We start from the raw sequence: 15773 nt of genomic DNA on the forward strand, positions 1-15773 counted from the left end.
AAAGTCAGTCTCGCTGGACCTTATCGCGAGGCTCATCTCACGGTGAAAGTGGCTTTATCTCTACACACACTCGCGCAAACACACACACACAAGTGTGGGGAGGTCTCTTCAATAAAAACATACATTTAGAAACACTTGAAGCTTTGGCAGGTTATTAGAGGACAATATTTTTTCTTACATTCTTAAAGGGCCAGCGCACCTTTTTTTGTTTTAAATGACTGACTTTGAAAATAAAGTCGATAAATACCTGAGTGAGACAAATTGGAGAATACATGACGAGTCGGCCGAGCACAAAAGTGAGCCGGGGAGAAGAGAAGAAGGGGAGGAAAAAAAAAAAGAGTTGGTGCCGACTTTTATCGAGCCATTCCTGCACAGCGAGCCGTACTCATCCGCAGCGAGCGACAAGGAAGCCTCCGAGAAAATCCATCAACTTTCCCTCGCAGTCCGAAAGATTGTCGAAACGGGGCAAGAAGCAAGAAAAAAAAGCAACAATTGCAGCGGGCGTCAAAAGTAGGAGCTGCGGCGTGTGATTTCTTTTTTTGTGCACGCGCGCATGTGTGTGTGCGCGTGTGACGTTGCGCCCCGAGCTCGCGCTGTTTCATATGTGGCGCACCTTCGCTCCTGCGTGCGCGATTCCAGCAAATCAGACCAACTTTTTTTTTTTTTTAACCCACGTAATTACACGCTCACACCCCTCCTCCTCAGCCCTCCTGCCTACCCACTCCTCCTCCCTCCTCCTCCTCCTCTTCATCCAACCATCCACAGAGCACCTTGTCTGCAGAATCTCTTAAAAAAAAAAAGCGATTCTTGTACTTTGGACCAGAAAAAAAGTAAGTTAATGAACAACTCAGATTTCACTCATCATAATGTGCTTGCACTTTGCGAATATAATGACACCACTCATGATAATAACAGTAATATGGAATGTCACGTACCATTGCACTGTACTGCATTGGGTTTACAGAAGCTTCACTGGTTGAGACACACGAACATTTGTCAACTTTTTTTTTTTTTAAGAAACGAGTGGGCGAAGAAAAAAAAAGTCAGGAGCACCTCGCGTCCCCTTCCCCCCGGTTTATGTTCGTCTTCCTTCCTCTTCCAAGTTTTATTTATTTTTGTTATTTTTTGCTGTTAATCAGTGAAGTTGATCCAAAAGGGGAGGCCGGTTCGGCTTGTCGTCCCCGCCTTCACTTTCACTGTGTGGGCAGCCTGACCGCCAGCCTCGCACCGCTAAGCGAAAACAGCGCAAACGCGGTATAGTTTTGGTTTACTAAGCGCTTTCAAAATAAAAGTTAGTCGATGAAACTTTGGCGAGTTTACCCACAAAAGAAAACGCAATTACACGTTTTGTACAAAATAAGTTTTAAGAGTCTTTGAAAGCGCTTCAAACCGTATTCAATAAAGAATGTATCTTCAGTAAACTTTTATTTTGAGCTTTTGTTTTAACAGAATATTTCCTATACTTAACTGAGCCCATCGGGCTTGACGCGGATACGTTTTCCCACAAGGTTTGACATTCCTGCACCGGATTGGTTAGCAGAAGCCCACCCCTCCGCCCCCTTGCCCCCAGCGTCAGGCCCCGTATTTCCGGTCGTGTGACAGCTTCACCGTGACGACGAGTAAACATGGATATGGCGCCCTCGAGCGGCCATTATTAGAACTGCCATTCGCCGCTGTACAGGAAATACTAGGAACGAAGCATGGGCTGTGCTCCTCTCGATGCAACGATTTTAAAGGGACAATGTGTAAGATTTTGACAGATTTTCATTACGGACAGCAGGAGGTACTGCGTTTACCATTGTCCGTAGCTATAACAGACATGGCAGCCTCCGCAGGAGTGCAACCCCCACGTGATAATATTAGTTCATGAAAACTAGACCTATTACTACATTTAAAACATACACACACAGAACACATTTATTTGCAAGTTTTTTACATTTATCATCATTTAATTTATTCCTTTTTAATGAAAAACGGTCTAAATTTTACACATTGTCCGTTTAAGGACTGAAACTTCTCAATAAATCAGATATCCTCACTTTTAGAATAAATAAAATAACCCTGCAATACTGAAGTGCTGTCACAACGTATGAGTGTTGCTAAACAATGAGGATCATAACCTGATTTGACTCTTAGTTCATCATACCAGTGCAACTTGTCAACTAATTGCCTCATACTTCCTGGAGAACCTTTCACAAGCACTGCAACTTTCAAAGCTCTATTCCTCATGTACAAAGGGGAGAAATCGATAATCAGTGTGTGTATTTATTTGTTTATATTTTACATATATTGTATACATGCACACATATATACATACACACGTATATAGGTAAGTATATAGTATGTATGTGTATATATATATATATATATATATATATATATATATATATATATATATATATATATATATGTGTGTGTGTGTGTGTGTGTGTATTTATTTTCATGAGAACATACACATATGTATATATGTGGACATATATCTTTTTCGATACACCCCTAATATATATTTTGTGTATTTTATATACATATATGTACATAACTGTATATGTGTATATAACCGACTAAGGATTCCACCAAATATCAGCATTTGACATTTGTCCGAGCGAAGCTCCTCAAATCACCTGAACATAGCTTTTCCTGCACAGAGGCCCCCAAAGCGACACCACGATTGAAAAGAAAAAAATCAAATACATGCGAGTTGTGCGTATGCGAGGTTAACACAGTCAAGCCAAAGTAAAGTTGCCAAAAGCGCACAATAGTCCTACAGTGTGTCAAGTAAATACATATTCAAGACGGCAGGCTTCGCCGTTGTGGGAAAGGCGCGGGCTGAACAAGGAGCTTTTGTCCAAATGAACTATTATTCAAATAAGATTGAGTGTTGACGACAATTACATGAGAAAAAGAAATCAGAGGAGCTTCAACACACACGTTTCCTGAATATGGAGGTGACAAATGAATTAAATAGAAACTAAAAGTAGTAAAAAGTCAACAGAAAAGTAAATACTCAAGTAAAATACAGTTACCTGAGTGATACACCGCAGTAGCTAAGTAAAGTATTTGTACCCGGCATCAGTGTTGAAGCAAAGAGGTCCAAAGCGTTCCACTCACCATCCACCAGGTCCTGGCTGTCACGTCGTAACAAAGCTGCCATTTAACGGGCTTCTGGGACAAGTCGGCAGCCATGGCCGAGGACGCTAGACAGCGGCTCGCGCACGGGGGGGGCCATCAGCGGAGGCGGTCGACGGACCCCGGGGCCCGACCAAGCATTGGCTTAGGCGGCAGCTTGACCGCCAACTCGGACCTGAATGCGTTCATTACCCGAGTCGTGACCCTTGGAATGCCTTCCCCCCTCCCAGTCCCCCCCCCCCCCCCCCCAATAAGGATTAATGACAACATGGAAATCAACTGCAAAAACTGCCAATCATATTTTATCTTGTGACGCCGGCAATATTTGAAGCCAAAGCCACACCGTGGAATCGTCCACAATAAATACAACATATTCACTTTCAGGGCACGCCACATCAAATATGGCTTCAAAATATTTTATAGGAAACAAATTTGTGTTCATAAGAACATTTACAGAAATGCAATACTGTAACTTGAAAAAAAATACTACTACTTGGCAATAAATAACAATATTGCACCAAGCACCTTTTACATTATCCTTTTATTTGCAAGCTACAACCTTTTGAAATAATGATCCAAAACAAAATTATTGGAAAAAAAACTAGCATGTAAAAGGTATAAGAGCAATGACGAATTATTTCTAGACAAAAGTGCTGCTTTGCTGCCATCTTGTGTCAAGGAACTATAGTAGTGAGTTGAGGAGCTTCATTTAGATAAATTGCTGTGTTGTCTTTTGGGTGTAAAGACACTTTTTAGAGGGCATTTTAGAAGAAAAAAAAATTGGCCCACAACTTGACGATAAGGAAAAAAGTTTTTCAATAATTAAAAAATTCTTCACTTTACTGCTCACTGAGTTATATCAGCTACACGTGAATAAATTATCATATTAATTAGCCATGTGCACATTGTTTATGTGGTATGAATGCAAGTAGTATGTGACATGCGTAATCTGAAGTGAAATTGTTTTTTATTGTGAAAAGCACTGCAGAGCAGTACTTTAGTGTGGCACGTGCTCTCGTGATAATTGTCTGGCTACAACGGCTGGTTGTAAAGGAAAACAGACAATGCTTAAAAATAAAACGTAGGCTATCAACTATTGTATGAAATGAGCGTCATCGGGGCGATTTTATTTTGAAGTTACTCCAGGAAAAGTGGTCGTGATAAAAACCTGGTTGTCATCTACTTGATAATTAACTTACGCCGTGAGTATCGTTGCATTAGTAGAAATGATTGAACTTTTTTTTTTTCTCGATTGATGTTTTTTCCCGCAAAATCAAAATAAACATTGCGGACGAAGTTGCAAAAAAATGTTCGTAATTCATCAGTTCTTGTTGAGTAAAAGAGTAGATATACGATGATAAATAGTTTGATGTCAATATTCCCTTCCTGAACATTTCATTTTAATTATGTTTTTAAAATTCCACAAGGAAGTTTACAACTGGACTTAACGTGTGTTTGTACGGTATGTTTGATGTTAATACTTCAAATAATCATTCACAAAATGATTTCTTTAGCAGTGACATTTCAGCAATGCACACAAATACATATAAAGTCCAGACCCGTAACATTTTTTGCGCTCGTAAGCATTTTCAAGGCTCAAAACAAAAAATAAATAATTCAAAATGATCACTCACCGAAGCTGCACTTGAACAAGGAGTGGCCGTTTGTATACGTTGCACGCCGCCTTTCTCATCCATCGATTCATTTTCAGAAGCACTTATCCCGACTACAGTCGCGAGCGTGCAGCAATGTTGTTGGTTAGTCTGTGAATTTTAGTTCAAGTTCACTGGCACTGAAACATAGCGAGGTTTCCGTGATTTATTAAATGCAACAATTCACGACATGGCAATTTTCCGCGAGTTGCTTTTTCCTTATCAACTTGAAGTGCTTAGCATTTAGCTTAGCCAAATTAGCAGAAGCGCGTTTGGGCAGCTCTGCTTTTGTTCACTTTTCCTTCCCGGCTACGATGCCTGACAGGCCGTCAACTTTCCATGGAGACGCCGCTGGTGACGGCTCTTCAGGATCTTAAATATCTTCTGAGGTCCCCATGACATTTCACGTAAATGTGATTTATAAGAATTTGGCCTAGTGCACACAATACATACCACCCCACATCAATGTGTGGGACAATCAGTGGTATTTTAACATGATACAATATACAGTAAAAACATATATATATATATATATATATATATATATATATATATATATATATATATATATATATATATATATATATATATATATATATATATATATATATATATATATTATACACACACACACACACATAGCTCTTGTATGAGATCACATACTCTTGCAATGTATGTTTCATCTTTTCCTACACAGATGCACGCCCCTAGGGAATACTGAAATAGTTTCACACACATTTTATGGCAACAGCATTCGAAGTAGCCACCAGTCTGGCAGAAGTCATGCAATTACCCAAAGAAAACATTGCAGCTAAAGAAAAAGAATAATCGATACATTTCATCGTCTTGATGGGATTAAGCGATTCTCGTTCAACTTTTAATAGGATTTCTACTTTCTACAATGAGAGCTTATTTGAAAATCAATGGGTCAAATCAATAACTCTGGTGTAAAGGAAGTCGTCAATAAAAATCCAGTGGAAAACGACTACTTGGCTCATGCGACACACAGGAAATTTGTCTTCAACCCAAATTACTGTAGCGTTTTACACAAAACGTTAGCTTGATGCGCGTGCGAACTGGACAAAATGGCGTCATTCGAGTCCTCGTGGAAGACGAGAAGACATCACGGTGGCGCTCAGATTATAAATTTCCACTTAATCCGTGTCTCGCAACGCCAAGCCGAGTCAGGTTCACGCGGCGCAGAGACGTGGACAGCAGAGTTGATGTGATTATTTTGTTGATAATGATTTCTTTTGTTCAAGCAGATGTCACATATAGTCCAAGTGGCAGGTGGCCACTTATTAAATTAGTCCACTTGAGCAACCATTCCCAGAGATTAAGAGCTTCCCTTCGCGGCCGCTATCGGGAAGGGAGTCCTTTAGCAAATTAAACCTTGATCCGGTCTCCTTCAGATTGACCTTATTAGTTGATTTTATTTTGAAATAAATCAGGACGTGTGCAATAATCTTTTTTTTTGTCTTTGTTTGTTTCCGCTTAGGTTATCTTGACCTGAATAGAGTTTATGGCAAGGGATTATTGACTGTTCAATTTGTCAGGCCGGTCATTCTGGTTTATCAGGTACAAAACTTGTGTGTGTTTGTCTATGTATGTGACCTTGGTTTTTGCTACATGGTTGGGACCAAATCCCAGATGTTACTGTCTTTGTGGAGACCTCTTAGAATTGTGAGTGCCATTTTTGTGGACCTCACAAATTCAGACCTCTTTTTGAGGATCAAAACTTGCTTTTAGAGTATAGGCTTGAATTGGATGAGGAAATCTGTTACAAAATTTTCAAATTTAGGGCATAGAAAATGTATTAAGTCAATGGGATCTCCCCACTACGATAGCAAACCCCGTATGTGTGTGTTAGACAACACACATCTAGCAATTTCAAAACTGTGCACATTCCACACACCTCACTGGCAATGTGACTGCTCTTAAACAGATCTAATTCAAATTATTTCCAGTGCATGCATATATTTTGGACAGTAGAGTCCAAAGTTGTAAACGCAAAGTGATTTAGTCCCCTGCTCTTTGGACAAAAGCGCTTCAAGAAGTGCAAATTGACTTTTTAAATACTTTTAAATAGCCATGTTGCTGGAGTAAACAAACACGCACAAAAAATAAACAACCCCCCCCCCCCCCCCCCCCCACCAAATACAATGTTAAAGCACTGTGTTCCAAATTGGAGTGGAATACTGTTGTCAAATGAAAAAATAGAGCACTTGCTGAATCATTTGGAACACAGTGTATTGGTTGAATTACATTCAATTACAATAACATCATTTTTTTTAGTGCAGGCTTTCCTTCATCATCATCATCATCATCACTGTGGCATATCCGACAATTTGTAAAAGGCCACATATTAAAAGAAAAAATCATACATAAAAAAAGGCAAAAGGAGGAAAAAAATAAACAAAAATGAGGACAAATATTTTTTAAATCATTAAAAAAAAAAAAGTACACTTGTACAAAAGAGATCCAGTGTCACAAACATCACCCTTATCCAAAAAACATGCCATTATTAAAAAAAAAAAAAACCTACTAGAAAACATGAAACACTTCAAAGACAATTCCACAGTAGCATAAACATCCAGACCTGAAAAGTATAGTATTTTAGGTAAAAAATGCGGTCTGAAGGAATACATAAAAAAAGTTCAAGTTTGTGTCTTGTGTACCACTTATATCACCAACTGCAAAAAGTTTTTTGGAGTATGTGTATAATACGCGTTATGTACAAGGTTTTTTTTATACATTGTGTAAGTATGTGTATGTGTGTGTATATATATATATATATATATATATATATATATATATATATATATATATATATATATATATATATATAGAGAGAGAGAGAGAGAGAGAGAGAGAGAATCGATTATGCTCTAATTTTATACATTCAAGTAATCAGATAACATTTTATTTTGCGTCAAAGTGTTTTGCAAAACTAACTCCCTATATTAATGTTTGTTAAACAATGACTATTTATTTAGTATTGTTTACTGGATCATGAAACTCACAAGCTGCGAGGGAGACGTAGGGAGGAGCAGCAAGAAATTGGTGGCCACAAAAGAGAGCATCGTAAATCTGTTACCTACATTTCTTTTTTTATAAAATGGAATTTCAAATGTAAATTTCAATTGTTTGGTCAACTACAAGCGTCACTCTGTTGAGAATCCTGGGTGCCGCTAACATAACCGCCGCTGTCTGTGAGACTATAGGAAAGGGATAGAAGGGAAGGGATAACAGTACAGTTTCTGTATGAGGTTTAATAATTCAAGATTGAGTGGAGTGCCCATGAAAAGTGCATTTATAGTTAACTCGACTATCTGTAATACAGGAAACCTTCACAGCGCATCTCTTCACAATATAGCTTTTTTTTTTTAATGGAAAAAAAAAATCTGCGACGCACTGAAGGTGCAATAGCGGAGGCACGAAGTAGTGAGGGATCACTGTAAAGCTTTTTTGTTTTAAATGGAAAAAAAACTTGCAATGCAGAAGGCACAATAGGGGAGGCACAAAGCAGGGAGGGATTATATATATATATATATATATATATATATATATATATATATATAGTATACACACACACGTATATTGTATATACACAGTATATCTGTGTATGTGTGTGTGAATGGAGCGTATGTGTATAAATACTTAATCACGTCAACCTGAGAGGGTTTCCTCTGAGCAGCTGTTTTTCGGTTGCCAGGTAGCATCCACGTGACATGACCGCCAACTAAACCATGGAGTGTGAAGGCCTGCTACACGTGGGCTCCAAAGGGGCTGCCGGCCTGGAGCGCCCGCCTTCTTCGGATAGGCACGAACCACAGCACCTTCCAGTGGGTGCCGCAAACCTCGGCCAGGGCCCACTGCCACGATCTCCTCAGGCTGTGACTACATGGTGAGAAAACAAACAAATCAGAAATAAGAAGGAAAAGTCATCGACAGAGGATGGGAGGAAAACCCCACAGCCTTACCTTTCAGCCGGGAACTGAGTCATCTTCTCGATGGTGGTGGTATCCTGTCATGGAAGTGTGTACTATTAGACCAGTGCCAGCACAAATTCTGCACCGCGTTCAAATTCTCACCGAGAGGATGCCGACCAGCTGCGAATAAAACAAACCAGACATGCCGCCGAACATGACCACGCCCATGAGCGCCGATGCCCGCAGCAGAGCCAGCTCGTGCCGCGTCGTGAACTTCTCCTGGCCGACAAAAATCGGAAGATCAAACGGCGGGGACGGTGACATTAAAAAGTTGAGTACCTGGTCCAGGTGTGTGAGGGGCTGGAAGTAATAGTATTGGCAAAAGTCCAGCACCAGCGTGAACCCACTAAGGACTTGTGTGTAGAAGCACAGCTGCAGGAAGAGCCAGTGGTTGTCTTCCCCTACACAGTTATTAATCCTGGAATAACAAAGATTTACTTATTTAAGGTCCAAACTGTAAATATACCACCAACTATGATCCCAAAACACCTTCCTCGTAATACTCGTGGTGTCAAGCTCCAGTACACATGTCATCAGATCATTTAAAGCTTCTGTAGCACTCGCTGACAGGTAACCATTTGAATCAGGTGTATTGAAAAAAAAAAAAAAAAAATCTGGGAAACATGCAGTACACAGGCCTTTGTGGACTGAATTATGGTGGTTCAGGAGTGTGAGGGTTGAAAGGGAAGTCAATACATACTTTTACAATAGTACACTTTAAAAATAGTTGGCTTAGAACAGATAGATTATGGGTTTAAAAAATAATTAAAAAAAAAAAAAAACAACTGACCAGTTTGACTCAACAAAAGAATTCCAAAAAATGAGGCCTTTTTGTATGTGGCAAACTTATTCAAGTATGATATTCTGGGTACTTTGGCACAAAACAACTCCTAAAAGGGTGCTTTTGTACAAGACAACCTAAAAAAAGATTTGTTTAGTATTTAAAAATAATCTAGGAGGTCATATTGGGTCTGTAATTTTTCTTTTTTTTAAATCATAATTGTATTATTTTTTTACCTAACAGTTTTTAGAGTGTATGTTCAATACACCTCAGTCATCAGCCTAAACACAACATTGTATTATTGCGTTTGTGAAATATGAATAAAACAGCAAAATCTACCTGCCTATTTTTCTTTAATTTTAGGGGTCGGCCATTTTGTCAGTGGCTATCGCCTGAAAATGACATCACAGTTGTTGAGGGCTCAGGTAACAACAGAGCCTACATGTTTTCTGAGTTAGGTCATGTGACATTCGCAAGCTCAGCCATGATTGGTTGATACCTAAGCTCTGAGCCGTGTAATTTTCAGTGAACAGCATGAGGCAACATGGTGTCCCATTGAGAAAAACGATTATGAAAAACAAACAAACAGGTAAAACAGGTTACAAAAATTGTACTTTTTGTAGTCCACAGGGCTCAACTTTGGGGGCAATGTAAAACGAAGGACATTCTCTTTGAGGCCATTTTTGTCTTCTGAAGAGGAAATCAAAGCCCGGATAGCACTGAACTTCAATTTATTTTGAAGGGTGATATTATAAGATGAGTTTTAAACTATTAACAAGGATTTCCTCTATATGGCGCAGGGTGCTAAACTTGGACAAGGAGTCCAAGATGACTCACGGGCTGGACTTTGCATACCCCTAAAGCATTGGGCCACTAGTTACCATGGACAGTGATGGTCCATCCTGCGCACACAGTGACCACAACGGCTGCAGTGATGGGTCCTTTTGGGCCTCATTAGGTTGCATTTGTTGCACAGCTCCCAGTGCTCTCTCTCTGAAACAAAAAGACGGCAAATAAGTGGTCAGATTCCAAACCATATGTCCTGTCTGTTTACATACCAGAGTGAGGTATATGGGGATTCGTAGGAAGATGGCCGGGATCCGCTGTGGACGCCCTGAACAGGGCTGCGAAGCAGAGCGCAGATGCAGCGTAATAACCTGTGGAAAATACAGTCTAGTGACTGTCGGTCTTCTTTGGATATTCAATTGGGACTTTTTTTTTTTGTCAGATTTAAAATCAGTGGTTGTTTCCCTTTTTCTGATTGTGTCATCCTTACAAATGACGATAGCCCAGGGAATATGGCCTTCCCTGTAGTGCGGTAGCAGAACAAGCTTAGGAACGAAGAAGGAGTTGTAGAGCCAGACCCCAAACACGGCGCTGATGCACAGCCAGCCCATGGGGTCCACCACAAAGTGTAGTCGGAGTTTCATGGCTGCGGCACATCCAGGGGGACCCGGGTAAGATCTACCAAAAGATGATGTATGACACTATACTTAAAGATTTTGAATAGTAAAAATGGAAACTGTTGGATTTGTGTTGAACATAATCAGGAATCCTCCCATTAACATTTTTAGTCTCGTTTTACTTTACACGTTTTTATTACGGACGTTATAAACTGTAAGTGGGCATTTATGTTGTCTCTCAACATACATAATTCTACAATTACATTTTTTGTGTGATTTTTACAGGCTAGGGGATACATCACACCAGCTTTGCTTAGTACATTCAAGACGAAAAACAAATGGAAAATATATTTTGTTGGCCAGCACTATCAAGAACCGACAAATAAAGACCAGTAATTGCCCTAATAGTTTGAAATAAAATGACAGTCACTTACTAGCATACAGTAATACACTAGTATTCATTTTTAACTGCATTGGAGTAGCGTATAAAAAGAGTAACCACCTTACAAGCAGTAACCATCAAATGACATTATTCCCAACGTTATTTTTATATAATAAAATTTAAAACATACTTTTTCTTGACGTCCTATCCAGCGCAGGTGGCCTAGTCAGTACTTCCGCATTCAAGCGTCCGTGGGCGGGACAGGAAACGTCACCGAAAAATAAAAACCACTTCCGGTTGCTCTCGCAAAAGCACAAAGTGAAATCGTTGAGAAAAATGGTACAAATAAATGAAATACGGTGTATTTCAGGGCCACACTACCATTATATCATTGTTTTATTACTATCATTGTTAAGTTTTCATCATTTCATCTTTGCACAGAAAAGAAACATACATTTCAGGAGCTGAAGATCCTCCAGACCTCCCCAAACCCACCACTACAGTTACAGTTTGCTCAAAAACATTTAAAAATCAACGTAAATTACAGCAATGTTAAAACAAAACAAAAACAAAAAAATAATGCGAGATAAAATCAAAAAACCCTGAAAGAGATAATATAACAGCAACAGCCAGAATAATCATTAGAATACGATACCCAGCACCTTAATACAATGATCAAGTTTGAAAAAAAATCTGTCTTTAAAAACTCAAAAGGAAATAAAATAAACAACAGTGTGTCATCATGTTAGAGTGAAGTGACCATGCCTTGTCCCGTTTTGAACCCCAGTGCGTGTGTTTTTATGCTGCGTTGACAAGCTGGGAGCGAGTACGGACAAAGAAATTTAATTTGGGACATTTAAAATTGAAATGTGTTGTGGCTGTTGGGGGGGGGGGGGGGGGGGGGGGATAACTTCAAATTAAAAACAAAGTATAATCAGGAGTCATCACCACGACCTCGGAGAAACCCTCAATTTGGAGGATTGGTGTTGAGCCCGGTTTATAACCGTGTCAAAAAGGTGCACGACACCGGGGAGGGGGGAAAAAAAAAGGCAGCAATGATATAAACTGACATGACCCCACTGAAACAAAAACAGAGAAACCACACACATTTTACAAATCCCAAATTATTAGAACGACAAAAATATATTATCAAATCAAAAGCATGTGAGAGTAATTCACCATTCATTTTCGGTGATGGTTTTGACACTCATGTACAAGCTGGTTGTGTGTTGCCTCTTTGGGACCAGTCAAATGAGGAGGTAAAGTGTGTGTCAGGGGTGGGTTGGGTCAATTGTGGGGTCGGTGGGTTAGACATTTACCCCTCTTTTCCAGTGCACAACTGTGTTGAAAAAAAAAAGCCATAAAAGAAAGATAACACACATTTTGTTTCGGGTATCAACATCAAGTCGAACTGGCCTGGTCTGACCTGACACAAAAATCAAAGGCGGGGGGTGGGGGTGGTCTCATTTGAGCAGGGAATTAAGAAGGCCAAACCGTGTACGCGTGCATGTGTGTGTTTGCTTGAGAGTCCTGGCTCAGTTGGGAGTCCGTTCGTCTGCTTTTTCGCAAGAAAATCTGAACATTTGCGAGGAAAAAAATAAGGCTGCGCATTCCATCACTAAGTTTCAGCTGATCCTTCAAAAGGGAATGTCCCGCCCTGAACCGTTCTTAAAAAAAATAAAAAAAAAAACTGCTGAGAATAAATAGCAAGGAAGTGTTAAGAGCGCTCAGGAACAGATCCGACATGCAATGGAGTGGTGCCGAAAAAAAAAAGAAAAGAAGAAACGACCGCCTTGGAATCGGAATCTCGAGAAAGCAAGGTGAGAACGGCTAGCCCTGCTTCAAACCACTGGTGTTATTTCAAATGGACCCCCGGCCATGGTTGACTCCCCCTACTCAAAACCTCCCTTCAAGCGCCGCCCTCCCGGCCACTCACAGCTTGAGCTCATTGGCGATCTTGGAGGCAATGTTCTTGAAGGCGATGGAGGTGCCCGAGATGCGCTTGAAGCGCACGCCGTTGAGGGACAGCCGCGGCAGCTTGCACACCTCCATCTCCCACTGGACGAAGTCGTCGTGCGACGGGCTGCCCGCCATGCACAGCAGCATGTAGCGCTCGCGCAGCTCGTACTCGCAGCTGTTGGAGTCGAGCACTTTGCGGATCTCGCGCATCATCTCCGTGGGCTCCATGGACGACGTGGTCTTCATGGACCAGGTGAAGCGCAGGGAGCGCGGCTTGGCCGAGTCCTTCTGGCCGGCGATGGCGGGAGGCGTGCCCGTGCCGCCTGTAGGAGCGAGATGACGCCGAAGCCTCGTTAGCTTTGCCGTTTGAAGAATTTTGGGGGTTTAAATGGTGGCGGGTGTCTTGCTCAGCTCATCTGGGCTCTAACCTCATCCCTTGTCCCTCACCACATTTTCACAAGTCAAGCTTATTCTAAGGCTGTCTTTCCATCCCCTGTTCCGTTTCATCTTACCTCGTGGTACAATGAAAATACGGCTATTTTGATTCTGGTTTATCAGGACGCAGCCGTACATACCAGTGTTCCCAGATCCTGGTGAGGAGTTGTTCTCATCATTGTTGGACGAGGAGGAGAGAACGCCACCGGAGGTCTTCTCGGATTTGTCCACATTGCTGCTCAGCATGGACCTGATGGGGGGTGGGGGCAAACAGGAGAGTGGAGGTACGGAAGAGGGGGCAAAGAGGGATATAATTATTGGAAAAGTGGGAGGATGAATCAAGAGGGAGGAGGAGACGATGAGAACGATGAATGAAGACGACAAAAACGTTTAAGGACCCCTGTGTGTGTTTGTGTGCATGTCACATGAAATTGTCCCGTGGTGACTTGGGCAGACGAACACACATTTGGGTACAAGACGACTATGATTTCCCTCACGCACGCATCCATCACAACCATGCAGGATCACCTCCACACTAACACGCGCGCCATTCTCCCATCCTGATTGGTCGAGCCGTTACCACCATCACCACCAGATTAAAGCCCAGCTCAAAGATCATCTACTGCCTTTGGCATCGGTCTACTGATTGGCGGGTAGGCGGGGGGGGGGTTCGGGTATCGTAGCTCACCTGCTCCCCTCGTCCCGACCCTCTCCCTCATACGGGCTCCTCGGGAAAAATTAACACAAGTTTAGTCTTTCGGGCCCCTCGCAGTAAACCGCGTGCGGTTCCGCCCAAACTCGACCACATAATAAAATCCGCTTTGGCTTTTAGGAAGGCTTCCAGTTATTCCCAGAGATGAGGACTAGACGGCCCAAAACGCTTTGCCAGCACACTCAGCGAAGACGGGTGACATGAAATGAGCGAGTGATGGGCTTGAGTAGGATATTAATTGATCATTTCATGGAGTATGTTAGGATCACAAAATAAATGACACAAACGAAGACAAGAAAACATTAGGACAGCTGTTGAAAAAAGCGTCTGAAAATTCCTGTGCTCCGTTTTACATGCTCATTGCAATACGGAGGGAGACAAAACGGATTTGCGGCGTCAAAAAGGAACAAAATATCGATACAAGATACAGTGGTGCCTTGAGACGCAAGTGATCCGACATGGGAGTTTTTGGCCAGATTGAATTGCTTTGACTTGCAAGCAAACAATGAACTTTGCAAATACTTGTGTGGAATTAAAAAAAAAAAAAAAAAGATTTCAAGCAGTATAAAGTCACTCCAACTTGAAGTTAGCAATTAACACTTTGTTTTTTCTTAGAAAATAAAATCAAACTATGGAGAAAAATCCAGAAAACGTGTTTCATTTCACTTCATGACTTGCGAGAAGTGTCCACTCAATAGGAAAACAACCACATCACAAGAATTACGTATTCACAGAAAAATCATGACCATCATTAAGTTTTCCTATCACTGATGCTAAAACAGGAACTTATTTAGACAAATATAACATTTTTGTACTCAGAAGTTATTAAACTTCAGAGAGGTATTTCTAGGCAGCTCTAAAAATCAAATCATGTAATAACGTAATTACTGACAATACAGATGTGTAAAACTAAGTAAAAGCATAAAACATTTTACAACGGAGTCACTGTAACAAATTAACAGTGGCCATTGGGATGTTTATTTTTTATTTTCTTTATGTGATTATTGTATGTTTTTATGGGATAAAATAAAGTTATATTATTCTCATGAGGAAAAAAAAAAAACCTCTGGGGCTCTATTTGGGAGGTTGGAAAAGGTTAATGGCTTTTCCATTCATCTCAATAGAGGAAGATGATATAAGACGAACTCCATTTCTATCTCAAGGCATCACTATATGTCAAAATGTACCTCAGCTTATCTTATAGGAAAGTCCATGGGCAGTGTTCGTTACATGTTCTGACCACCAGGTGGCACAATAATCAAGCTAAACAACTTGTATAAAAAAAATGATGTCTCGAAGCAATTCAGATACCATTTCTTGAAAATGCAAAA

At 40.7% G+C, this 15773-nt stretch overlaps 3 protein-coding genes and 1 long non-coding RNA gene across 21 annotated transcripts in view; 1 reads left to right on the plus strand and 3 right to left on the minus strand.

Moving 5' to 3' along the window:
* Positions 1-3336, minus strand: part of LOC148428918 (nuclear factor 1 B-type-like) — an 83219-nt gene extending 79883 nt beyond the window's left edge. For 3 of the 6 annotated variants that reach the window (XM_088415026.1, XM_088415055.1, XM_088415019.1), the window contains exon 1: positions 3109-3336. In XM_088415026.1, coding sequence (XP_088271152.1) covers positions 3109-3183 — 75 coding nt within the window. In that variant the 5' untranslated portion in view covers positions 3184-3336. Of the gene's footprint in view, positions 1-247; positions 690-935; positions 1186-3108 lie in introns of those variants that run through there. The other 3 variants (XM_088415042.1, XM_088415035.1, XM_088415052.1) reach the window with 2 other exon arrangements.
* LOC148428919 (uncharacterized) lies at positions 75-9867 on the plus strand. The gene is made up of 3 exons (XR_015865621.1): positions 75-830; positions 6277-6356; positions 8494-9867. It is a non-coding gene; the product is annotated as an uncharacterized LOC148428919 (long non-coding RNA).
* zdhhc21 (zDHHC palmitoyltransferase 21) lies at positions 7632-11604 on the minus strand. Of its 2 annotated transcripts, XM_088415077.1 has the most exons (8): positions 11527-11603; positions 10828-11015; positions 10610-10708; positions 10433-10544; positions 9050-9188; positions 8873-8989; positions 8762-8805; positions 7632-8678 (listed from the first exon to the last, which is right to left on the minus strand). In XM_088415077.1, the coding sequence occupies exons 2-8, from the start codon at positions 10979-10981 to the stop codon at positions 8546-8548; spliced, it is 798 nt and encodes a 265-aa protein (XP_088271203.1). In that variant the 5' UTR covers positions 10982-11015; positions 11527-11603; the 3' UTR covers positions 7632-8545. The 2 variants fall into 2 exon arrangements, with proteins under 2 accessions (XP_088271203.1, XP_088271193.1); XM_088415067.1 differs by having other exon boundaries at positions 8873-9188; positions 11527-11604.
* Positions 11605-11714: 110 nt separating this feature from the next.
* Positions 11715-15773, minus strand: part of LOC148428921 (serine/threonine-protein kinase MARK2-like) — a 34876-nt gene continuing 30817 nt past the window's right edge. For 8 of the 12 annotated variants that reach the window (XM_088414985.1, XM_088415008.1, XM_088415000.1 and 5 more), the window contains 3 exons: positions 14419-14457; positions 13871-13980; positions 11715-13618 (listed from right to left, as the gene is read on the minus strand). In XM_088414985.1, the coding sequence (XP_088271111.1) occupies positions 13269-13618; positions 13871-13980; positions 14419-14457 (499 nt within the window). In that variant the 3' untranslated portion in view covers positions 11715-13268. The remainder of the gene's footprint in view (positions 13619-13870; positions 13981-14418; positions 14458-15773) is intronic. The other 4 variants (XM_088414963.1, XM_088414944.1, XM_088414978.1 and 1 more) reach the window with 2 other exon arrangements.

This window comes from Hippichthys cyanospilos, chromosome 1, assembly GCF_059441005.1.
Source record: "Hippichthys cyanospilos isolate Australia breed blue-spotted pipefish chromosome 1, RoL_Hcya_1.0, whole genome shotgun sequence".
NCBI lineage: Eukaryota > Metazoa > Chordata > Actinopteri > Syngnathiformes > Syngnathidae > Hippichthys > Hippichthys cyanospilos.